Raw genomic sequence first — 24268 nt, 5'->3', positions numbered from 1 at the left:
TGTTGTTGCAGGGGTCTGGAGACTGTCCTGCAGACAGAGTGAATACTGTCCACTGGTGAAGGACAGTGCTGTTGTTGCAGGGGTCTGGGAAACTTTCTGTTGGTGCAGAAGCCCTGAAGAAGGATTTTCTTGTTGTATGTTTACAGAAATCCTGGGAGAGGGTTTTGCTAATGTTTTCAGGGGTTCTAGGACTGTTTTGCAGACAGAGGATGAATTAATGAAGAGACTGGCAATGTATCCTGTGGCTTTGCTAAGCCTTGTCTCCCCAGGAACTAAGATTGCTGAGAACTTGCCTTGTGTCAAGATGAAGAAAAGACCTCCATTTGGGTATTAAGTGCTGTGCTTAAACTTGATGTAACTCTGGGGTAGATTCAATTGTGATCCAGGGGTGGGGAACTTTTGACCTTTTTGTGTTCTATGGTTGAGCAAATGAATGTATTTTACTTATGTTTGGAAACTAATCTCCATTTGAGAAGAGGGGCTTTGTGGTGGACTAAGTGAAGGTATAGCCTGGGGGTGGAGAAGTATTTAGAACAGGGACTTTGTAATTGATTGAATGATTGGAAGGTCCTGGGGTGGGGTAGTCCTTGGAGATTATTTAATCAGGCTTAGTAAATGCTGTATTTTGAATGATGTCATGTTTTGATCTTCTCTGTTCTTGGTTTGTCACTGAATAAAATGGAGAGCACCTATGCTGGTATTCTGAACCCTGGGAAGTTGCCTTTCCATGGTGTTACATTACAAACAGTTTCCCCCAAAGTAACAGAAGTTTCTTGAGGGCAGGAGCTGTTGGGTTTGACTTTGTCCCCCCAGTATCCAGCACAGTGCTCAGCACACAGTATGTAATATATGCTTATTGATTGATTGACTGGCCTTAGACATCAAACAGTCCGGGAGGTCTTAACCTGAGGTTGTTGAACTTTTATATGTGTATATATGTATATGTATATATGCTTATATGTATATACACACATACATTGTCCTGAACTGTGTTTGTTCCATCAATCGCATGGCAGAGGGAAAGGCTGGCGACAGAAACACAGGGCAAGTAACCAGACATGCCAGGGACCATGGGCCTCAGACAAGAGAAAATGTGCAAATGTAAAGTATCTGGGAGCCTACCTGCCAAGACAAAGCCAGGAACCAAATGAACACAATTATAATGCACTTTTCACACAAATAAAGTGAGATTTAAACAACTGTAAATATATCACTTGTTCATGGGTAGGCCAAGCTAACATAATAAAAATGACAATTCTAGGGGCAGCTAGGTGGCACAGTGAATAGAGCACCAGCCCTGGAGTCAGGAGGATTTGAGTTCCAATGTGACCTCAGACACAACACACACTGGCTGTGTGACCTTGGGCAAGTCACTTAACCCCAATTGCCCTACCTCCCCCCCCTCCAAAAAAGCAAAACAAAGAAAACCAAAGTGAATGATGAAAACTAAAAATAAATAAATAAATTTAACTAAGGTGGGGGGGGAGATGAATAAATAAATGTGGTTTTATTAAGGAACCTACCACATTTATAACAATTACATTACTATCTGCCACAGAGAGTGGTTTTGAGGAAAGGCTCAGCTAACCTTCTATTGTTAAGAGAAATGAGTTAAATGCAACTGTTATGATGTCACTGCTTTGAGGATCTGTGATTTCACTGATTGGACAGATGACCCCATGGTAAGCCCACAGAAATAGCACTGGAAAGGACCTTGAGTCCAACTCCCTCATTTTACAGATAAGGAAACTGAGACCCAGAGAGGGCGACACCTCCCATGTCCTGGGTAACCCAGCTAGAACGTTTCTGAAGCAGGATTTAACTGAGGCCTCCTTGACTCCAACTCCAGCCCTGTAACAATAGAGACCACGCAACCTCTATGTCTTAGTGACCCTACTGAACTCTGGCAGGTCCTTGGACAGCAGAGATATAGCCTATCCCTGGGCCTATACCCAAAGCCTTGACAGCTTGTTTAAGACCTACAACACCTTGTTTGAGAATCTAGGATCACCTTTATACCCTAAGGAGGCATTACAGACAAACTTTAGTGTAGACATTTACTACCAAGATGTGACCTCCTTGGGAAGGTCACTTGCTACCCCTCAGCCTCAGTCTCCTCATCTGTAAAAGAAAGAGGCTGAATGATGAACACTCAAGTTCCTTACACTGCTAGCTCTGTGACAAAAGAAAATATAGCCACTTTTTGAAGTGCTATGGTAAGCAAATGTAGAAAAGACACAATAGGCCTGATGCAACCACCATTCCCTTCAACATCTGCAGCCCTAGGTGGGCTCCCACATCTCTTTCCCACTCTATTTCCTGTGGTGCTCCACCCCTGCACACTCTGTTCCGCATAGATGGAAATACTTGCTCTTCCCTGAGCGTAAAGTTCCATGGGAAGGCAGTGTGGTGCAGTGGAGATGAACTCAGGATGACTGGCCCTGAAATCAAATCTCAACTTTGTCATTTATTACTTTTGACAAAATTGTTCAGAAAATCCTTAATACTGACAGTGATACGGACTGCCACAATGTCCTGGTCTTCCTGACAACGTTAAAATGTCAGTAATGTCCTTGCATTCCTAAGACAAAGATTAGGTTGAGCTCAGTCAAGACTTATAAGTCCTGTCCTGAGATCCTGTCATTTGGGGGTTAAGCCACATCCAGGCCTCTGATGTCCTTGTCCCTTCCACTGGAGTTCATAGCATGAAGGGCGAAACAGTCAGAATGGGAAATTGTTCTCCTTGCCCAGACTGGTGGGGGTAACTGGGATATGTCATGACCAGGCCTTGCTAGCTCATGCTATCTCCTCCTCCTAACAATATAAAAGACTTTTCCATGGGCCTCTGCTTTGGGAAGTCCACTGGACATCCCCTAGGGTGGCAGGTTTGCTACTCTGTTATCTCAGTTACAGATGCTTTATTCCTCAATTCATGGCTTTGAGCTATTTCAGGACCTGACACTTTGAATAAGCTACTTCATCTCTTGAATCCTGTTTCCTTGACTATAAAATGGGGTTGGGGGCTTCTAAGGTCCCTTCCAGCTCCAGACCTAAGACCTAGAATGCACTCCCTCCTCACCACCTCTCAGAATTCTTAGCTTCCTTCCAAACCCAGCTCAAGGGGCACCTCAAGCCCCAGCCTTTCTTAATCTCTCCTGCTGTTACTAAATTTTCTCTGAGATTATTTTACTTATTCATTGTGATGGGAATGCAAATTTAAAGATCTTCCCTGCCTCTAGGCTAAAGTGCACCTGGAGCCTGGGGTGGGAGGCTTGTTTTTCAGTAGATACTTCTTGATTGGCCAGTGAGTCAATAAGGTTGTTACATTCTCTGAGCCAGGAGAAGGCTATATAAGCCCTGATGTGAGGCTTTGTTTTGGGGGCTCACTTTGAGAAGTGTTATGTGATTTTATCTGTTTTCTGGGAAGCCGTTGTCCAGGGGCCCCCCCCTCCCCCCTGCTGAAAAACCCAGATGTGGAAACCCAGATGTTGACTGGGTATGGATGTAATGGTTGGACAGTTTGGAAATCTGTCTACTTGATCTGTTTCTGTCTTGATAATTCTGCCTGTGTACTTTGAAGTTCGGGGTGCTGACCTTTTCCCCTGAACGAGGTAAATGATATATGTCTGACTGATTAAAGTAAGCTTGTTAACCCATTTTGAGTTGCTTTCCTTTGGCAAAGCAGATCCAAGAACCTGTGGTGGCGGCAAACCCTGAGGACGCCAGGGTGCTTGCTGCTACATTTATCTGTGCATAAATTTTATCTCCCAATAGAATGGAATCTCCTGGAGAGCAGGGACTCTATCCCCAGTGCCTAGACCTGTCATGTTTAGATGGTTACTGAACTGAACTGACCGTGGCAAGATTGGAATAAAGGCTCCTAAAAGTTCCATTGTGTATAAACTGCAGAGCAGTCCCAAGAATAAGACTGGCCTTCCCATTTTGTGTCCTTTGGGTCACTCAGTGAAAGGCAAGGGTGTCCCTAATCGTCTCTTCATCTTAATGACCACTGCTCTGTTCCTAACAAAGAAAAAAAAAACACTACAGGAGCCCTATTAAGGGCTGCCCCATGGAGGTTACCACGCTCTCACCAGCCTTCTGTTTCTTACTGCTGAGGGTCACAGAGGTCACAGGTCACATTCTCCAGAAGGGAAAAGTCTTCCAAATCAATTCAAAAGACAAGTAAATTGAGCAACTATTATGTACCAAGCTGTGCTGGGCTAAGAACCAGAACTGTCCCGACCTCCAGAGCTTACCTTGTACCTGCACGAGGTAAAGTGAGGAAAGAGAGAGAACTAATACCTGAGCAAATCCGGGGAGGCTTCTCTGAAGAGGTGACATCAGTGCTGAGCCTTGAAGGAAGAAGAAATGTTTAAGAGGCAAAAAGAACATTCCAGACATGGGAACAGCTTATGTGAATGTGAGGAATAAAAAGCTCAGGCCCAGGAGGAGTTGGGAATGAAGCCGGAAAGGGGGGGAGGGGCAGGGAGCTGCTTGTGGAGGCCCTGAACAGCAGACCAAGGAAACGGTAACAGAACTATGGAAGGTCTGTGGAAACTGGCTTCTTAGAAGAACAAGCCAGGGTCAGGGCAGGTGCTGGGTGAGCTGGGGATCTCTCTGCCACCAGGGAAAGCTGGTCTGGGGAGCCATGAGGTGAGGCAGGGCCGGGGGATCACTGCAGAAAAGAAAGCCAGAGACCTTAGTGAGATCCACTATTAAACACACAGCTATAAAAGCTCCTTTATAGGGTGCTTAATATGCAGGAGGTCCTTCTTCCCAACGAGCTCTTCTGGGAGGGAAATGCGTCTGCTGGGATCACTTCACTGTGCAGACAGTATGTGGAGTATCCCAGACTAAATGACAGCTCTGGGGTCACAAGGCATCTGAAGCAGGATTGGATCCCAGGACTTACAGCCACGAGGCCTCCTGATGTCATACCCTGGCTGCCGATGACAATCATCATCCAGACAAAAGATGATGAGAGCCTCAATCAAGATGGTGGCCATGTGAAGGAACAGAAAGGGATGGGCGGGGAGTGGAGAAAAAGAGAGAGAAGAAGCAAAGAGAGGAGAGAGATATGGATACATGGAATACTTAGAGAGAGGAGAGAGAAAGGGAGAGAGAGAAACAGACAGAAAAAGAGAGCGAAGGATGCATGAAATACTTAGAGAGGAGAGAGGGAGAAAAAGAGAGACAGAGAGAAAGGGAGGAACAGAGGGAAAGGGGAGAAAGATGGAAAGAGAGAGACAAAGAAGGAGAGAGAGGGAGAGATGGATACATGAAATACTTAGAGGGAAGAGAGGGAGGAGAGAGGAAGATGGAGAAAGAGAGAGATGGATACATGGAATACTTAGAGGGAAGAGAGGGAGAAGGAGAGAGGAAGATGGAGAAAGAGAGAGAGATGGATACATGGAATACTTAGAGGGAAGAGAGGGAGAAGGAGAGAGGAAGATGGAGAAAGAAGAGAGATGGACACATGAGATACTCAGAGACAGAAAGAGAGAAAGAGAGATGATAGAGATAGGTGAAATTATAAATGAGACAGATGGATCGATGAAGAGAAGAGATAGGACCAGAGATCCAGATAGTCAGGTAGATAGATATGGGCTGACTGGACAGATTAGATTGAGGGGTGGGGAACCTGCCTGAAGGCTGCAAGTTTCCCACTCCTGGCCTACTGATGGGTAGACAGACAGGGGTGAGATATAGATGGTGCATGAGAGAGCCAGATGGATGAGACAGTAGGTAGACAGACAGATGGCAAGATGAGGCAGAGAGTTTGAAGGGTTTACCGCCCCAGGCTTTGTGCTAAGGCTGGGAATGTAAACACAAGCTAGGCCTGCCCTCCAAGCACTTACGGTCCCTTGGGGGGAACCTCTCATCCATAGCTGCTTACTCCCGACCAGGCAGGCACACTCCTCTCCACCCTCTGTCACAGGTTCATCCTGCACAAAGGGACAACGGACAAGTCATTAAGAACAAATGTCAATAAAACCCATCTGAGATTATTGACTGCAAAGGGAATTTAAAATCAGGTCATGTGAATGAATGAAAAAGCTTTATGAAGCACATCTCAGGTGCCAAGCACTGTGCTCATTAATCCTTGAATGAAAAAAATAAAAAGACAGTATCTACCATGAAAGGAGCTCCCAGTCTAAGGAAGGAGCCCACACATGGGACAGCCCAATGCAGGGCCAATGGCCAGGACAGGCATCCTCGGGCTGCAAACACTGACACCATTCTTCATCCATACAGACCTTCTTGCTTCTCAGTCACCGCTTTGTTCCTAATGAAGGGAATGTAAAATCCAGAAAGAGAAGCCCTCTGACAGAGGGGTCACAATCCTGGCTTCTGGGCCTCCACAGACACCCACTGTGGCCTGGGCTGTAGCAGGACAGCACAAGCCCTGAAAAGGCCAAGTGATGGATGTGCTGTGGCAGGGCAGGCCTGGAGGGTCTTTCCCTTGGTCGACCTTCAACTCCCAGAGTCACCAGGTAAGCAGAAATAAGCAGTCTGCAAACCTTGGACTCCTGAAGACATCGGAGCTATCACCACTATGATGATCCACAAACCTCTCTAAATCTAACAGATCTTTGTAATTTGCTGCAGCCAAAAAATTTTTTAAAGTGCTTGGCTTGGTGGGAGGCCTTGTGGGGATGAGGCAGTCTGCCCCTTGTGACAGCACAAAGACAGGCTGGTGTCACTGGGAGACCTTTAGCCAAGGCTAAGACCTTGGGGGGCCTGCCAGATCAGGAATTCCTATGAGAAGCCAAGGTCACCTCCCCACCCCAGGGGCATCTAGCTTCTGGGACCTCATTTTCCTTCCCCGTAAAATCAGGGCTGGCTATGACATGGCCCCAAGACCTCAGGCTTTGAGGACCTGGGTTTGAATCCACAAAAAAAAAAAAAAAGTGCTCATGTTCTAGTTAGCTCAGACCCCTTGGTTTTCCCCCCAGATAAAATGCACATTGCCTTTTTTCCCACATGTTTGCAGATTTATTAACAGGCACAGATCAGGGGGCCTCTCACAGTAACCGCTCTCACACCAGGCTACCTGCCCCACATTTGAAAGCAATGCTGTCCGTAGAAGTCGGTGACGATAAGCCAGACAAACTCGTTCTGGCTTATTATAATTACAGTATTATATGCAATATTTAACATTGTATTTTACTTTGTAACATATAACATATATTACAAATTATAAGCACTTCTCAGTTTGCAAAGCCCTTTATTCATGTTTCCTCAGCAGCCTCACGACCACCCGTGAAGAGGGCGCTGACGTGATCCCCATCTCACAGGCGAGGAAAGGCAAAGAGGTCGGGTGACTTGCCCAGGGTCACACAGCACCCACGTGTCCCCATGAATGTTTCTGGCGCTCGGGATGATGGTTGCTGTATCCATTGCTGATATGGGACTGAATGAAGGGGTCATGTGACCAGGGAGGAACCAGAGGCCCGCGGGCTCTGGCCCTCAGACCCTCAGAATGGGTCATCGCCCAGGGTTAGGGGCTTCTCTCCGCGCCTGCAGCCCACGAACCCTCACCCGCCCCGCCCCCCCCAGACTTTCCCCCAGGGCGCTGCCGGGAGACGAGGGGGTGTGGCCAGGAGACGGACAAAACCCAAAACGCCGGCACCCGGGGCACAGTCACGTGAAGAGCGCTGGGCGGGGCGGAGCCGCAAGTGCTCCCCTCCCGATTTCCCCGCCCCTCCCCTTCCCTTTCCCCTTTCCTCCTTTCTTCCCACGACTCCGCCCCGCTACCGAGGCCCCGCCCACCGCCTCCCAGCTCTCCGCCAGGGCGCCTTGGAGCCCTCCCTTCCCCTTCCCCTCCCCCTCCTCCTCCCCGCCCCGCGTTCCCTCGCCTTCCACTCGGCCTCGCTCCGCCCCAGCTCGGCCCCGCCCCCGTCTGCTCCGTTCTGCCCCTTCGCTCTCTACCGACACCAGTCCTGGGTCCCGCCCCCTCCATCTCCCCACCCCTTCGTCTTCGGTCCCACCCGCCCGGCCTGGGCCCCGCCCCCTCAGCCTCGCCCCCTCGTTCTGAGCTCCGCCCCCCAGATCGTCGGCCGCGGCCCCGCCCCCTCAGCGGATCTGCTTTCCGACACAACATGGCAGCGGCGGCGGCGAAGGCAGGACTGGCAGGGCTGAGGCGGGCGGCCTCGGTGATGTGCCTGGGCACTCGGCGGCCGCCCCTCAGGGAGCTGTCGGCTCCGGCCCGGCTGTACCACAAGAAGGTAGGGGCCGCGGAGCGCCTGGGCCGGGAAGGCGGGGACGTTAGAGACCTTGGGTGACGCCGTTAGAAAGAAGCGGCCGCCCCTTCTGCGCCTGCGCGCGCCCCTCCCCCTTCTGTGCGCGCGTGCCCATCTGGCTGAGTACCCTGAATCCCAGGAGGGGGCATCTGCCAAGGGCGCCCCGGATCAGGTCGAGGCAGCAAGCATTTAATGAGCGCCTGCTGTGTGGCAGGCACTGGGCGGGGGGCGTATTTGGGCCCGCCGCTGGGGGGATCTCCCGGGCCGGCAGCCCGCACGGGATCAGCAGCTCGGCCCGGACGCTCGCGCTGGTTCGGGGAAGCGAAGGGCTTTGCCAGCCCCGCGGGGAGCCTGGGAGGGGCTCGGCCTCGGCCCCGGCCGGTTTGGAATGGATGAAGAAAGCCGGGCGGTGCAGCCGCGGCACTGGTGCGGGACAGACGGTGCGAAGGGGGCCTGCGGACCCAGATCAGCGCCCCCACTTTACAGCTGGGACCCCTGGTGATCGTGGGCACGTGCGGCACCCTCACCTCCCAGTTGTCACGGAGGGGCGCCTTCTGACTCTGCATCTGCCCTAAGCCCCTCCCACAAGAGGGGAGACTGAGGCCAGAGAGGGGAGGCAAGTCAGTAATGTCCGAGCTGGACTCGGCACCCCTCCCCTCGACTGATTCTTCTGATTTAAAAAAAAAGGCCTCGTTGTCCGGGGTTATCCACCTGTAACCCTCACAAGTTCTCCTTTTCCCAGGGCAGAGGACAGTCCCTTGCCTTAATAAGCAATTTTTGACAGAAGTGACTTTTGTCGTTCCCCCCCCCCCAGTAGTGCATCTGTGTCCCAATGCCTGGTACACAGTTGGCACTTAATGTTGACTTGTTGACTTGCCCTTAAGGTAGGTTGACCCTCAGACCCTCAGGTTCTTTTGCTTAGCCTTTCCACTGTGACAGAACCTGCTACCACAACCATCAAGGGTGCAGGTCACTCCTGGGCCATGAAAAGGAGTTACCAGAGGAATTATTATAGTTCAGCTTTATAAAGCACTTTGCTGTGAGGTCAGCAGTAGCATAGTTATTATCTTCATTTTACAGACCAGAAACCTGATAGCTAGAAACAGGAATTGTCTGGGGGTGGAAGTCAGAGGAGGGCCTCGGGCTCAGAGCCAGGATTTGACCCAGGCTTCTCTATCTCAAATCCAGGGCTCCTTCTCCCTGTACCAGCAGGAAGGATTCTGAGCAGATCACCCCCAAAGTTCCCTCCTGGTCTAGATGAGCCAGCACGGCCTCCCAACAAGCCGGTTTGGCCTTAAAGCAAAAAGCTCTGCAGCAGCTGGGGATAAGTGCTGCTGGATCAGTCTGTAGTCTCCGGGGAAGTCAGACTGTGCCAGGAAGCTGAGGCTCAGATTGGGAAGGGGACTTGCTGTCATCCGGGATCTCCTCACTCCCTGCCTCCCTCCATTACAGGCCCACCAGTTTCTGGTATGTTGGTGCTGGGGGGCTGGGGAAACCTCCAGGCGAGAAGCCAGGAGAACAGGGGGGCAAGTCAAAACCCCCCAGTTTTCACTGACCAGCGCTGGAATGGGCAGGGCAAGGCAAGCCTAGGACCTCAATAAAATTCCATAATCCTTTACAGGAGATTGTCGGGAAAGCCCAGCAGTGTCTGCATCAAGGATGCTGTTCCTCTTTGGGCCCTGCCTTAAGGTCACTTTGTTTTTTCTTAAGGAAACAAGCTGTGTGCCTGTGAAGCCAAAAAGTGTCAGATATTAGGGGTGGCCCCAGATGGCCCCTAAGGCCCCTTCTAGCTCTCAGGTTTCCATGAGTTAAGATATCGAGCATTGATGCAGCCCATTCAGGTTGGCGATGGTAAAGCAACCTCAGCCTTGCCTCTCTGAGCTTAGAAGCTCATTCCCCCACCCCTAGGGTGGTTTTTGCTGCCCTGGAGCTGGCTCAGTGCCCACAGTCTGTGGTAAGGGAGGTTCCTCATGATCTGGGCTGTCCCCAACCTGTGACACAGAGAATGGAAGAGAGTCTGACAACGTCAGTAACCTGTGCAGGGCGGGCCAGAGATATTAGAGCACATTCACCTTTAGTCTCACAATGCAGCTTCTTAACTGGAATCTTCTCTTTGGAAAGAGCCACCAGGACCAGATGGACTGATGCTTTCCAGAGAGCCCCATGACAAAGCTCTGTGTCCTCAGGATAGCGGGTTTGCCGGTTTGAGGGAACAGCAGGAGGTCTTTCCCACCTATCTTGGGACATGAAGACTCTCCTGGCCAGACCTTGGGGTTGTGACCCACAGCTGAGGAGGAAATGGTTTTTCCTGTGTGCCTCTTGACCTGGAGATTCCCAGAGCGTCCTCACCAGGCCCATGTCCCAGGCACAGCTGGAGGCCAAGCCTCAGTGGCCAGCAGGCCCAGGGCCCAGCTATGGGGCCATGTACTTGTTTGGGGGGTTTCAGTTACAGTGTTCTGTAGCTGTGCCTCATGGGGCCAGTGCAGGGAACTGGGCTGGCGCCTCCTCTGTGAATCCCTGCATATGCATGTGCACACATCTCCAAAGTGTGCTGAGAATGGCCTCGTCCACCTTCCTGCTTCTGGTCTGAAGCACCTGACCCCCTGTGGGATCTCTTCAGTGTGCCCACCAGCCTTCCAGCTTCTGGTGCCATGGGCCATGTGCTCTGTCCAGTTTACTGGGGACCCATGAGAGATGGGCATCCTGGAAGCCCTGGGGGTGTGACAGCTGATCTCTCAGCGCCTTAGGCCCTTTACAATGAAGGCATTTTGTGGCCAGGGGCCATTCCTGTTTGAGTTTGACTCCACTGTTAGGCAAGTCTCTAAGAGTGACCCAGAAGGTGCCAGCCTGCATTGGTAGAGGGAGTTCCTTAGGTCAGTGAAGTTGAATTTCCCGTCCCCACGATGACCAGCAAATCAGACAAAAGGGATGGTGTCCACCTTGGACTGTGACGGTGTCAGAAGGTGCTGAGAGTCATGTGGGTCTTTGTGTCCCAAGGAAGCCAGCAACCAGCTGGATGGACTGAACCACCTCAGTCCCGATGAAACCAGAGACTGAAACGTTGCTGGTCCTTGGCAGGGGGCAGGGACTGCTTCATGGAGAGCTGGCTTCATGGTTTGGCCCCAAGTCAGAAGCAGCAGCATTTCCTGGAGGCCTTAGTCCCCTCCTCCCCATACGGGAAGGAAATTCTTTTTTATACTATTTATGTTCATTTTACAATTCTCTCATTTTAGGTGGTTGACCATTATGAGAATCCCAGAAATGTAGGGTCCCTTGATAAGAAGTCCAAAAACGTTGGAACGGGATTGGTGGGGGCGCCCGCTTGTGGAGATGTTATGAAATTACAGGTAAGAGTAGGCTTTGTGCTTTTCCAAAAAAGTCCCAGTGACTTAACGTCATTCCTTCTCCCTCTTATTAGCTAGGATTCTGCTCCCACTGAATTCATGAACTCTTAAATCCATGAGCACAGAGGCTAAGGTGTGACCCGAATTGGGGAGGGGTGCATTGAACAGATGATCCCTAAGGCTAGGATCCTGTGAGCCCAATATTAATTATAAGGTATGTTATATAGTTGGTGTTGAACAATATTTTTGTTGGAATAAATTAATCCTGACTTAGCCGCCTTGAGTGAGGATGACCTCTTCAGAGTTGCGACATCCCCTTGTGGCTGGTGACCCCAGCCCAGGGCCCTGAGGAGTCAAGGGGCAGGATTGACCTTGGGGAACCCTGCCTCACTTGGTTGTTTTTGAGTTCAGCTTGGTTAACAATTGCCTCATCATGGTGGGGAGGGAGGCTGCTTGTCTGCCTGCCAGAGGTTTGCAGTCTTATCTTGGAGTACAGAAACAAGTTGGCAGAGAACCTTTGAACAGACCTCAGGACTCAAGAAAAAGCCATAGCCCGAAACTGGATCCACAGCTAAGCGTTGAGGAGACTGCCCTGGACGGGATTAGAGAGTGGAACAGAAATGGTCCCCACGGAGCCTTCTCAGGCAGGCTCTGTGTGTTGGCCGATGCCTTCTCCCACTAGACTGTGGGATGAAATTGAGTCTGTCTTTAAATGCCTCAATGGAGTAGGAGGCAGATGAGTGTGCCTACCCGGGCCCCAGGGACACGGACCCTGAGATGTGGTACAGGGAGCCCAGACTGCCTTTATTTTTCTAGATCCAAGTGGATGAAAAAGGGAAGATTGTGGATGCCCGATTCAAGACGTTCGGCTGTGGCTCTGCCATTGCTTCGAGCTCCTTGGCCACTGAGTGGGTGAAAGGGAAAACGGTGAGGCTGGTGACGGGCTCTGCTCGCGCTGGGAGTTTTGTCAGAAGATTCATTTGCTTTTTGGCGGGGGGAGGTGGATGGGACTGTTCCATTTGGCCTTGTTCCATTTTTCTTGTTTCACATCTATTTAACGTGCTCACCATAGCAGCCAGTCTCAGGCAGATGCCGTGGTCACTGTCTTTGGAAGCTCTTGGATCCTGAATGCAGACTCTTCTCAGGCTGCAGCACCTGAGCCTCCTGGGGCTGATTTGGGACCCCACCCCAAGTGTTGTGTAGTGGGGGGATGCTGAAGAAATAGGAGGCACTTCGCTTTAATCAGATTAGGTTGGAAATCTTGGTGCCGATTCCTACCCTTGGTTTTTCCCAAACTCACAATGCCTGGTACGTAGTAGGTGTTTAATAAATGCTGTTAGCTTGACTTGCTCCATGTGAGGGGCAGCATGGTAGAAGGGAAGTTCACCTACCTGAACAGCAGAAGCCTTGCGGCAGAGTCCGGCCTAGACTTCTGTCATCACTTCCTCTCTCTGGGCCTCAGTTTCTCTCATGTAAAATTTAAATTGGTAGCTGATCTCTAAGAGGAAGTGGTGCCTTAGTGCAAAGAGCGCTGGGTCTGGAACCAGCAAGACTCATCCTCCTGAGTTCAAACCCAGCCTTAGACACTTCCCAGCTCTGTGACCCTGGGCAAGTCACTTCCCCCTGATTGCCTCAGTTTCCTCATCTGTAAAATGAGCTGGAGAAGGAAATGGCCCAAACACTCCATTATCTGTGCCAAGAAAACCCCAAAGGGGCCACACTGAGTCAGACACAATGAAAGGATTTGACCAACAACCACAGATCTCAAAGTGCTCTCAGTTCTCATTTCTTTGGCTCTTTATAAAATGCTGAATTTAAAGAGATCCAGAAGACATTCCCACAGGTTCTCCAGCCGTATCCATCCAGTTTCCTTCCCTTGTACTTGGAATTGCTGACAAAAAAGAGCCTGTGCTTATTCAGAAGCCCCACCAGAGAGGGTAAAAGGGGTAGGCTAGGAGACGTGGCACTTGTGACAGGCACCCAGCCCCTTGTGAGCCTTCGGGATGGTCCTGGTTCGCTTGCTTGGTTGGTACTAAGCAAAGAACCCACGGCTTTGTTATAAAGAACAAGGCTGGAGGTGGGAGCAGGGGAGAGACAAAGCGATTGGAAAAGAGATTGTGCCCCTAATGAATGAGTCTGTGTGGAAGCCTGGCCTGCCTTCCCATCTCTCCCGTGGCCTGTGAGAAGAGCGGGCCTTGGCCACGTCTGATGCTCGTGTCTTTTCATTTCCAACTCTCAGGTAGAAGAGGCCTTAACCATCAAGAACACTGATATTGCCAAGGAGTTGTGCCTCCCTCCGGTTAAGCTGCACTGCTCCAGTAAGTCAGGGCCCGCAGAAGGGCCTCTGCCTCATTGCGTGACGTCCCATGATGTGGCCTCCCCGTGGCCTCAGATGGGAGAGAGGGCAGGGAGGCCTCAGGTGGGCTCTTGGGTGGGGAGACCCCAGGGCCCCACCCCCAGCTCAGCCTGGTGAGGTCACAGCCTGCCAGGGTGTGTCCAGCTCCACTCTGTGGGCTGCTTTTTCAAACAAGACTTACAGGTCAGCTTGTGTGCTTTGATCCCGCGTCCTGTTTCTCATCACATTTTGCCCAGATGCCCTTTGGGGTGTTGGCCTCCATGGATGGATTTTGGGAGTCCAGCCACGTTCCTGCTGCATTCCATACACAGTTTCTTCTTAGAGGAGGTGCTTTTTCAGGCAGGTCTACGTGACTTTCCAGTTCACCCCTACTAGTAGTAAATCACTGCTTCTTCCATCCTCCCTCTTCACAGTTCTGGGAGTGAGCGAGGGCCCTGTTGTTTAGCCAGACACTGAGATTTTAGTTTCTGCTTTGCTAAGAGTGGAAAGGACCAGGGTGGCACAGTGAATAGAGCACCAGCTCTGGAGTCAGGAGGACCTGAGTTTAAATCCAGCCTCAGACACTTAACACCTGCAACTAGCCCTGTGACCGTGGGCAAGTCACAATCCCAGTTGCCCTGCCTTCCCCCCTCCAAAAAGCAAAAAAAAAAAAAAGTGGAAAGAGCCCTTGAGAAAGGAAGACCAAGAGCGTTAAAGCTGCCAACCTCAGGGCAGTATCCCTTCCTCCCTTTGCCATTCTTTCTGTTAACTATTCTCCACTGGTCCAATGCTGACCATTGGATAACTGACTTAGGATCCTAAGCCCCCTTAGCCTTAAATGTTGTGTCCTGGAGACCTTTCCAGCACCCAGCCAGCCCAGGGCTCCCCACCCCATCTCAAGGGATCTCAGGAGCCTCCTGATCCAGCCCCAGTGGGAGTGGGAAGCCTCTCTCCAGCCCCCTCTGAGGGAGGCCCTTTGGAGATGGGCCCCCTGGCGCCCTCCTCCCCCCCCCTTCCCCCCTGCCCCCCTCTTGGGGCCATCACTTCAGTTCTGGTTTGAAGCAGGCTAAGTACCTATTCTGAAGGGAGGTCACTCACACCCTGACTGCCTTCGCTTCTCTAGCAGACTGTCAGAGTGTCCTGGGGGCTTAGGAGATGCTGCTTTGTGTACCTCCAGCCTGCCCTCCACTTTGCTCCTAGCCACTCTTGGCTTCCATGTTTACCCTTCAAAGGAGACAGGCGGTGGGAACTGCCACGTCCATCTCCCCCCCAAGAGTCCTGATGACCGTTGGACGCTGGGTGGTCAGTGCTTCAGACATAAATGTAGGAATGGCTGCAGCAGGAGACCCTGCCAGTATATGGAGGGGGACTGGGCTGGGCTGTGCCTGCTGGGGCTTAGGAGGGACAAGGACCCGGAGAGGAGGTGACAAGCAGATTCAAGGTCAATAGAAAACCACGCTTGTGAACAGTTCCAGGCCTGACTCCATCATCAGTATGTACTGATCCATACATATGTACTGGGTGGCTGGACTTGGGTGCTATGAGGCACTCGTATGATACTCCAATAGTCCCTCACCAAGGACGTAAATAAGTATAGAGAGATGGGGAAGGGCTCCCAGGGGCCTCTGGGAGGGAGGACACCAGCAGTAGGGGAATCCAGAAGGGCCGCCTGGTGTAGGTAGTGTTTAAGCTACATCTTGTAGGAAGAGAGGGCCTCTGAGGGAGAGCATTCCAGGAGACAGGATGCAGTGAAGGCCGGTGTGGCCACATCGCACAGTGTGGAAGGGGGAGTAGCCAGCTGCCAAAGGCTTTTAAAGCAGAGCAGAGCTCATATTTGATCTTGGCAGCAGTAGGGAGCCATGGAGTTAATGGAGTAGGGGTCTGCTCCTACGGGAGATGGCTTTGGCAGCTGTGTGGAGGCCAGGAGACTGCTTTTGTGGTTGTCTGGGTGTGAAGTACAGGAGGTTCGGAGGTCTCCCAACAGAAACCAAAGGGTCACTTCATGGGGAGGTCCCAGAGGGCTCTCATCAGCTACAGGTTGGTCTGGGCGAGGTGCCAGAGGCTGTCAAGTTCAGACCCTCTTCCTATGATGTCCTGGCATCTTCCCCAGAGAGGGCCCTCAGAGGCCACCAGCTCAGGCCCCTCCTTTTACAGGCGAGGAAGTGAGCTCCTGAGCTAAGGGCGCAGACATCCAGCTCTCTGTTCCAAGCTGTGTCCCTCCCAAGGCTTCTCTCCTGCAGGCTAAACATCCCCGTGAGCCTCTCCTCTTCTGAATGCCCTCTGGCCTGTGGAGAATGGAGACATAGCCTCCTGGGACCGGGCCCTTCTCTGGACCCTGCCTCACAGGGCAGCCTGAGATTGTGTTTGATCGGGAGTAGGAGGGGGGCTGCCATGGCTTAAGTGGCTCAGGCTGAGCCCTCACCCCCCAAGGGTGGGGAACCTGTGGCCTTGAGACCACATATGGCCCTCTAGGTCCTCAAGTGTGGCCCTTTGACTGAATCCAAACTTCACAGAACAACTCCCCTTCATAAAAGGATTTGTTCTATGAAACTTGGACTCAGTCATAAGGCCATACCCAAGGACCTAGAGGGCCACCTGTGGCCTCGAGGCTGCCAGGTTCCCCAGCCTTGCCAGACCCCTAGATCTTCTTCGCTTGAGTTATCTGGCCCCAGGTGCCCCCAAGTGAGTTTGTGAGATGATTCATTAACCAGAGTTTATGACTTGACATTTTTCTCTATCATGTTTTATCCCAATTGGTTTCATTTCATCAATCTTTGGGGATCCTGACTTTTTGTCCAGTGTGTAAACTCCAAACCCTTCCCCCCCCCCGCCCCCGTGACCTCTGCAGATGTGACAGGCATGCTGTCTAGAATAAATGGGAAATATCAGAATGTTAAATAAAATTAGTGACCAGCATAGGGCCACGGATAGATCAGTCCCTGGGATGCTCCAGTGCCAGTTTCCATTAAGGGTGACCCTTGGTTGAGCTCTCTGGGTCTGGTTTGAGAGGCTGCTCCCATTGTCCCTAACTGACCGTGTTCTGTCACCCAGCCCCCAGCTCTGCCCTTCGTCCACCTTGGGGCATGAAGCTTGGCTCGAGCCTTTGTTGCTGTCTATACCGAGGTGCCGGCTTTGTTCCCCGAGGTGCGCTTCCTAAATACTTGTTGAATGGATGAATGATTGAGGTGGATGCTGAACATCCAAGCAGTGAGTGGAGGCCTCGGAGCTGAGCCAGGGATCTGAGGGGGATTTTATGCAGCTAACCCAGACTTTTGTCAAGAAAGATAGACCACAATCTCAGATGGAGCTGGCTGGGCAGTTGTCAAAAAGCTGCCCCTCTTTGTGTGTCTGCTGCCCTTTGGCGTTTTTATAGGGCCCAGTCTTAAGATAGATTTGCCCAGGTTTCTGATAGTTTCAAAATGTCGTCTTTCATTTCCCTTCCTTCCTTCCTTCCTTCCCTCCCTCTTTCCTTCCTTTCTTCTTTCCTAGTGCTTGCTGAAGATGCGATCAAGGCTGCCCTTGCGGACTACAAGCTGAAGCAGGGCACCGCTAAGAAAGAGGAGGCCAAGGAGGAGGAGGAGAAGAAGTGACTTCGGCCGGCCCTCCCCCTCCCCGGCTGCAGCCTGCGCTGGCCCGGCCCTCCAGCCTCCCCTTCCAGTGCACTACATCTCCCCTTAGAAGATAGGGGCTCTTGCTCCCCAATAAAAGAGCCATGTGATAATCATGCACCATGTCCTGTTCTCATAGAAGCGCTAATCGATCCTCGTGAAATCGTGAAATTCGCAGCTTCTGTTCTGTCTTTGGGCTTATTTCTGCCCCGTCACTCCCTCGAGACCTGATGTAGCTGAAGATCGTGAACTGTGTGACCGTCATTACCTCGTCTGTTCCCAAGATGGAAACAAAAAGTGGAGCCCCAGAACAGCTTTCATCTGAAGGGTGACTGTAATTTAGCACTTAATTGCACCTGAGTTGGGTTTGGGGAAAAGACTTATTGTTACAGATTGCCTTAGCATAAATATTGGAGAGAACCATTATTGTACATAAAGCAATTCTTCTATGTATATATACATGTACACACATATACACATCTATGATATAATAAAACTCCTGTAAGAACTTATCATCCTCAATCAGCTCTGTCTATTGGGTCATTCACTCCCTTCCCTCCCCAAAGGTGGCAGCTACTTTGCTGCATTCACTGAAGGGGGACACGCCTCACCTTATAACAAAGAGGAAGACATGGTGGGACTGATATTTTTTCTTAGTGCATGTTATTTTGAAATGCACGAGACCATTTCAGAACCCTGACATCTTGTTCTGGATGCTACTGAGAGTGGCCCAAACAGTCTCCCAAAGGCATGGTGGGCCCTCTCCCCCTCAAAAAATTCCCAGGCTATCTTCCTGAGCTTTCAGAGTCTTTTCAGATCATACCAGGTGGGGCCTTTATTCCCAGGATATTCCCCCAAAAAGATTCTGAGCCCCCTGGGGAGAACCTCAGTTTGTAGAGGGAACTGTACTCTGATGCAGCCCCCAGTAGCCCTGGGTTTGCTTCCAAAACGGGGCGTTTTTACTGTTGGGTGGAGAGTCCTGCCTGGTGCCTTCCATGGCGTCACCAGTGAGGGAGGAGACATCATCACCTTGTTCTTTGGAAAAAGTGAGATCTCGCCCTAGAGCCTCCTGCTGCAGTGGACACAGCCTTTCTCCAGGCTCTGCTGGGCTCTGCCCAGAGGATTCAGAAGGATCCCAAGTCGGATCCTTGTCTTAAACAGACCTGCCTCTGACCACTCCCAGAGAAAAGCCGGACAGATCCACGCAAGGTGGTTGACACTTTACTTGAAATTCTTGGAGGGGTTTTGTCCCGAGAGCGTCAGCCAAGTTACCCAGCCCATCTGTGTGGGGCCAGGATGGGACAGGCTGCAGTCCCCAGAGGCCCGGGAAGACTTCACATTCGGCATCATTCTGTTTGGCCACTTGGGGGCATCCGTCTGTCGAGCAAGAGATGGGCTTCCCAGCCGAGGGCGTTTATTCACAGGCAACCTTGAAAAAGACCCAGCTCTCCAAGGGAGAGGTCCATTTAAAGATAGACTTCCCATTTTAGGGAGTGGGCCAAAGGCTGGAACTTGGAGCCCTTGAAAGAACACTGGATTTGGAACCAGAGGATTGGAAATTCGAGGCCCAGCTCTGCTAATATTAATAATAACTGATCTTTATTTAGCATCACAGTTTGGATAGGAATTGATATATGGGATCTCCTTTGAGTCTCCCGACAGCTCTGAGGATGTGTCTCCAGGCATTCTCTACACCTTGTCTCAATACAGATAGTAGCCTTTCCGTCCCTTGTAGTGTCAGAGAGTTTGGGGTTAGCTGCGGCTACACAGGCAGTAGACCCCAGGTCTTCCAAGTCCAACACTGTTTTCTACCCGTGCTACCTTATACATGGTAAATGGCCGGTAAATATTTTTTGAAATTAATCATTACAAAAGTTCACCCAAATGTAAGGTTAGGTATTACACCAGAAAAATTTTGCTAACAATTAGATCTGTCCAGAAGTTGTATAGACTGTCTCAGTAACTGTTTCTTTTGACCAGGAACCCTGAGGGTCTTTCCATCCCAGTTTGATTTTTTTTTTTTTAATTAAAGGGGCTGTCCCTTGATTCACTTCTTTTTAAAGAGGCCTATTCACTGAATAGGCATTACCTCACTCTATGTGAGTACTGGAAAAGGCTTTAACCTACAAGGGCCAGGGTCTCCCATTGCATCCTGGGTCATCGCCAGTCATCCTGATGAATACCTAGTCACTGGACCCAGGTGGCTCTGGAGGAGAAAGTGAGGCTGGTGACCTTGCACAGCCCTCCCTCACTCAAATCCAAGTCAACTGTAAGTCAGGCCATCATGTCCCTGACATCATGGTCCTCTTGGAGACAAAGGACAAATACAACACAAAGAGTGTCTCGCTAGGTGACAAGTTCCCCATCACTAGCCTTCAAGCTGAGGCTGAGTGCCCATTTTCAGGTATATTTTAGTGAGGAGTCCTTTCAGGTGTGGGTTGGGCCAGATGGCCAATATCTTTCCAACTCTGAAATCCTGTGATTCTGTGGAATTTCAAAAGGTTCTTCTCTGTTGAGCTCACTGTGTTTCAACTGTGAAATCAAGCTAGACTTAACATTTTTCCTTGGCCAAGAAATCTCTATGGACCATGAGCTGTTTAGATTTCCAACGCTTCTGAGATGATGTCAGATGTCTCATGAGGGAGAGTGCTTGCTCTCAGTGAAAAATAAGGCCTTTGAAATAATTGTCCCCCCAATCCCACTTGGGGACTCAGGGACTGCCCATTATGGGTGCTCGGGGTGCAGGCCAAGACCTGGCACATGATAGGAATTTAATAAATGCCATTCCATTGGACTTATGCAAAGTTGACAGGCTTGGGAAAGAAGGGAGAATCTTGCTTTGCTATGTCCAGCTGAAAAGGCATTCAGTACTATGCCCTTCCCTGGCCTCTGGGTCACAGCATCTTCTCTTGCTACCCTGATCACTGTCCTGCTGTATGACAAGCCAGTCTCCCCCCACCCCATTTCAATAGCCCCTCAGCTCTAGCATCCTCTCTATGTTCACACTGATCTAGCTTTCACTAAGTCAATGATTGGCCTCTCCCTGGCCCAGCCAGGGCTCCCAAGGGACCCCTCTGCCCCTCAGTACGAACTCTGAGATACCTCCTGACCCTGTTGACAGAAAGCTGGGAGGTTGGGGGAAGGGGGACACAAATGGGTTGTGCTTCCCTTTTCCAGGCAAGGAAAGAAAGGAAAGGGAGCCAGACACAATAAATCAGCCAAGTGCAGCATAAGCTAAGAGTTCAGAAGCCATCTGGACCAACCCCCTGCTTTTACAGAGGAGGAAACCAAGCCCTAGATTCAGCCCCAGGCTCTGAACGCCCAGAGCTGCAGCTAGAGTTAACAACTTGGAAGTAAGGAGATCTTGATTCAGGTCCCACCCTTGAAGCTTGCTGGCTGGGTGACCCTGGGCAAGTCATTGCATTTCTGGGAGAGCCCGGTTTCCTTGGCTGTATTTCATCAAAGCTGAGATTTGTACCCAGGTCTCCTGACTCCAAATCCAGGTCTTGTTCATCACCACAAAGCTGCCTAGAGGGAACTGATGGCCAACAAGGAAAAGCCCCCCCCCCACCTCCCCTTCCCCAGTTTTGTGGGGGAAAAAAGAGGGGTGTCATCACACATCAGTATTGTGACCATCCTCTACATGGTGACTGGAAGGAAGGGAAACAGGAACATGTCTGCTGTGTTCCAGGCACTGTCCAAGACTTTACAAATATTCTCTTCTTGACAGCCTCTCTCCCCTAAGGTCTCCCCCACTGCCTCTCACAGGGTCTGAAATTCCACCCATCAAGATTCATTCCTTTGGTCGATAAAGGCTTTTCAGTGGGCGAGATTCCTTAGGAAAAGAGAAGGCCCCCCAGAGGGATTAGAAGCTTCAGCTAGAACTGCTGAGGAATTATTTCAGTGAGCCTGCCCAGCGCAAGGCCCAGTGGGAATGAGACCGGGCAGAAGGTAATCCAGTGGGAAGAACACCAGGCTGGAAGGCAGGAGATCTCTTCTCCACTGGCTTCCAGCCACTGGAGGCCTCAGCTTTCTGTACTGTAAAGTGAAGAAGTTAAACGAGAAAAAGCATTTATATGATAATTAATTGTATTCATTAATGTATTCATGATATCATTATATAATTAATTATATTAAGAAAATTTAGTCAATGGTATTATATTAACCAATGTAATTAATTGTATCAATGTAAACTCTGTTGATTATATTAATGTAATTAATTGTATTAATTAGTATAATCAGTTATATTATTTGATATAATTAATTGTATTGGTCAGTTCAATAAATTAATATAATTATAGTAATAATATAATTATAGTAATAATTAAGAGGAATTTAGGGTTAGAGCTGGAAGATATCTTAGTCCAGCTGGTCCAGCCCTTTCATTTTACAAATAAGGAAACCGAGTCCTAGAAAGATGAAGTGAATTGTTGTAGATCACCTTGGGTAGATACGGCAGAGCCAGGATTCGAACCTGGGCCTGGGCCTTCTCCCCTACCTCCCCCCACGGCATCTGCTCACTTTCTTTGGTACCAGGTGGCCAGCCACCCGTGACTGAGTGAGTTTCTCCTACATCCTCTCCTTGGTTCTGCAACATGGATAATACACAAATCATAATCTGTGTTTTACAGAGGAAAAAACAGGCACTGAGTCAAAAACTTTTTTTTTAAGTCCAAAAAACAAATCGCAGGAGTCAGAAATGAAAGGGACTGTGGGGGTTAACTGGACTAACCCCCTCATTTTACAGAGATGGAAATGGGCCCAGAAAAGGGAAGTGGTGGGGTGGATAGAATACGAATCCTGGCATCAGAAGACCCAGGTTCAAATCCTGACTCAGTCCTTTCTGGGCTTCAGTTTCCTCATCCATGAAATGGGGGTGCTGGACTCTGTGTCCTACACGGTCCCTGGTTCCAGTTCTGTGGTCCTATCACTTGCCCGAGGTCCTATGATTCAATAAGTAGAGAGCCATGGGGCAGCTAGGTGGCGCAGTGAGTAGAGCCCTGGCCCTGGAGTCAGGAGGACCTGAGTTCAAATCAGGCCTCAGACACTTAACACAAAACTAGCCGTGTGACCTTGGGCAAGTCACTTAACCCCAATTGCCCTCCAAAAAAGCAAAAAAATTTAATAAGTAGGGAGCCAGACCTGGACCCAAGGCTTCTTAGGCCTTTTAATCCCAGCAGACAGCTTTGTGGTGGCCTTTCCACTGGCCATGAGCTTCCTATGTCCTGGACCCCTCCAGCAGCCAGTCTGGTGAGGCCTATGGACCCTGTCTCAGAATTGTATTTTTAAATGACTGAAGAAAATGCTAAATTTCAGTGAGACGTTAATGAAAATAAAGATCTTTTCTCAAATTCCAGTTCACGCTCCCCACGATCTCTCTGTGGAGCCGCTATCAGCTCCTGGGTCCCAGGTTAAGGACTCGTGGGCCCCAGCATGGCAGATGGGCATTGGGCCTGAGGAGGGGAGTTAGGGTGGCAAGGCCAGGGAGGCGGCATGGGGCAGGGGGAGAGGATGCCAGAGCTGCACTCTGCTGATCTCACCACTTTGCAGAGGGCCAGCCCTGCTGCAGGTCCCCGAGCCAAGAAATGAGTCACCGTTGTTTGGTTAGCCTAGCAACCAGCCCTCACCCCCCAAATAACAATCCATCTCCACTCTCCCAGCCCCCTGGAACTGCCCCTGGCCTGAGGCCTGCCTGTGGCCACATCCTTAACCCAATCAGGCTGTCGCAATGCTGCGGCCACTGGAACAAAAATAGGGCACAACGGGCCGTTTCCAATATGTCTCTCCCGGGATTAAAACAGGAAATAGTCAGCATAGCTCCGGCAGTCACAGGGAACTCTGCTGACAGCGCAGAGCTGAGAACCCCCTCGAATCCTGTTTTCCTCTCTTCTCTGCTGATGGGGAGAGCCAGATGCTCCAATGTCAGGGAGAGAGGGCCCAAGAGGCAGGAGAATCAGGGTCTAGAACAAAGGATGGATGGAGGCCCTGGGATCTTCGTTAAATCACTTCCCTTCTCTAGGACTCAGTTTCCCCCTCTGTCAAATAAAGGAGGTGTTACAGAAAAACATTCTTTAGCCTTTCTGTGTCATGGGCCCCTTTACCCCTTCTCAGAATCAAGTTTTTAAATGCATGAAATAAAATCTATGGGATTACAAAAGAAACCAATTATATTAAAAACTATTATCAAAATATTATTTTTAAAGTCACTTTTTCATAAGGCCATGAAACAAACAGGAAGGCACCATCCGAATCACTGGTGCTGGCTGTGGGCTAAAACCACTTCCTTCAGCCTATCAGATAAAGAGGGAGATCCAGCGAATCTGACTTGTAAACAGCAGGCCACTGACCTACAAGACATTCCCTTCAAGATCTTCCCTTAAACCTCACCATTAGTTCTGCCCCTCAGAATTATAAGGAGGAATTTTTGCACTTGGGGAAAGTAATCGAAAACTGTTCCCAGAGAAAGTTGAGCTGGGGTGGGAGAAGATGAAGGACACAGCCCACAACTTGATAGCTTCCTGTTTTGACTATTCATTGTTGCTAACTCTAGGCTTAGCCTTGTAAGTTTCTTTGTTCCTAGAGGATTGTAACTGCTGTCAGCACCTTATAAATTTATTACCCCAGGACAAAGCCTCTGTTGTCCCACCCTAGTTACATATCCACTGCCTTGCTTTCTATTTTATGTTCAGCTTTTTATTTTATCTCAAGTCTCTTATCTTTCAAATCTCTGTCCCAGCG

The 24268-nt window shown here is 50.2% G+C and overlaps 1 protein-coding gene across 1 annotated transcript; it reads left to right on the top strand.

Annotated features, from left to right (window-relative positions):
• The first annotated feature begins 8056 nt into the window (after nucleotides 1-8056).
• On the top strand, nucleotides 8057-18052 carry ISCU (iron-sulfur cluster assembly enzyme). Its single transcript, XM_069081909.1, has 5 exons — nucleotides 8057-8228; nucleotides 11477-11590; nucleotides 12404-12514; nucleotides 13827-13905; nucleotides 17412-18052. The coding sequence occupies exons 1-5, from the start codon at nucleotides 8103-8105 to the stop codon at nucleotides 17510-17512; spliced, it is 531 nt and encodes a 176-aa protein (XP_068938010.1). The 5' UTR covers nucleotides 8057-8102; the 3' UTR covers nucleotides 17513-18052.
• The last annotated feature ends 6216 nt before the right edge of the window (nucleotides 18053-24268 follow it).

The sequence above is a fragment of the Petaurus breviceps genome, unplaced genomic scaffold (genome assembly GCF_028583685.1).
Source record: "Petaurus breviceps papuanus isolate PSGF00001 unplaced genomic scaffold, PetGlider_PUasm1.0 99, whole genome shotgun sequence".
NCBI classification, from domain to species: Eukaryota; Metazoa; Chordata; class Mammalia; order Diprotodontia; family Petauridae; genus Petaurus; species Petaurus breviceps.
Note: the sequence above shows the minus strand (reverse complement) of the source record. Positions and strands in the feature narration are given on the sequence as shown.

Bases quoted from the DNA above. Each gene is read 5' to 3' on its own strand.
- ISCU (XM_069081909.1), top strand. From the start codon at position 8,103: ATGGCAGCGGCGGCGGCGAAGGCAGGACTGGCAGGGCTGAGGCGGGCG. The intron at 8,229-11,476 runs GTAGGGGCCGCG...CTCTCATTTTAG, and splicing joins CCCGGCTGTACCACAAGAAG to GTGGTTGACCATTATGAGAA. The intron at 13,906-17,411 runs GTAAGTCAGGGC...CTTCTTTCCTAG, and splicing joins GGTTAAGCTGCACTGCTCCA to TGCTTGCTGAAGATGCGATC.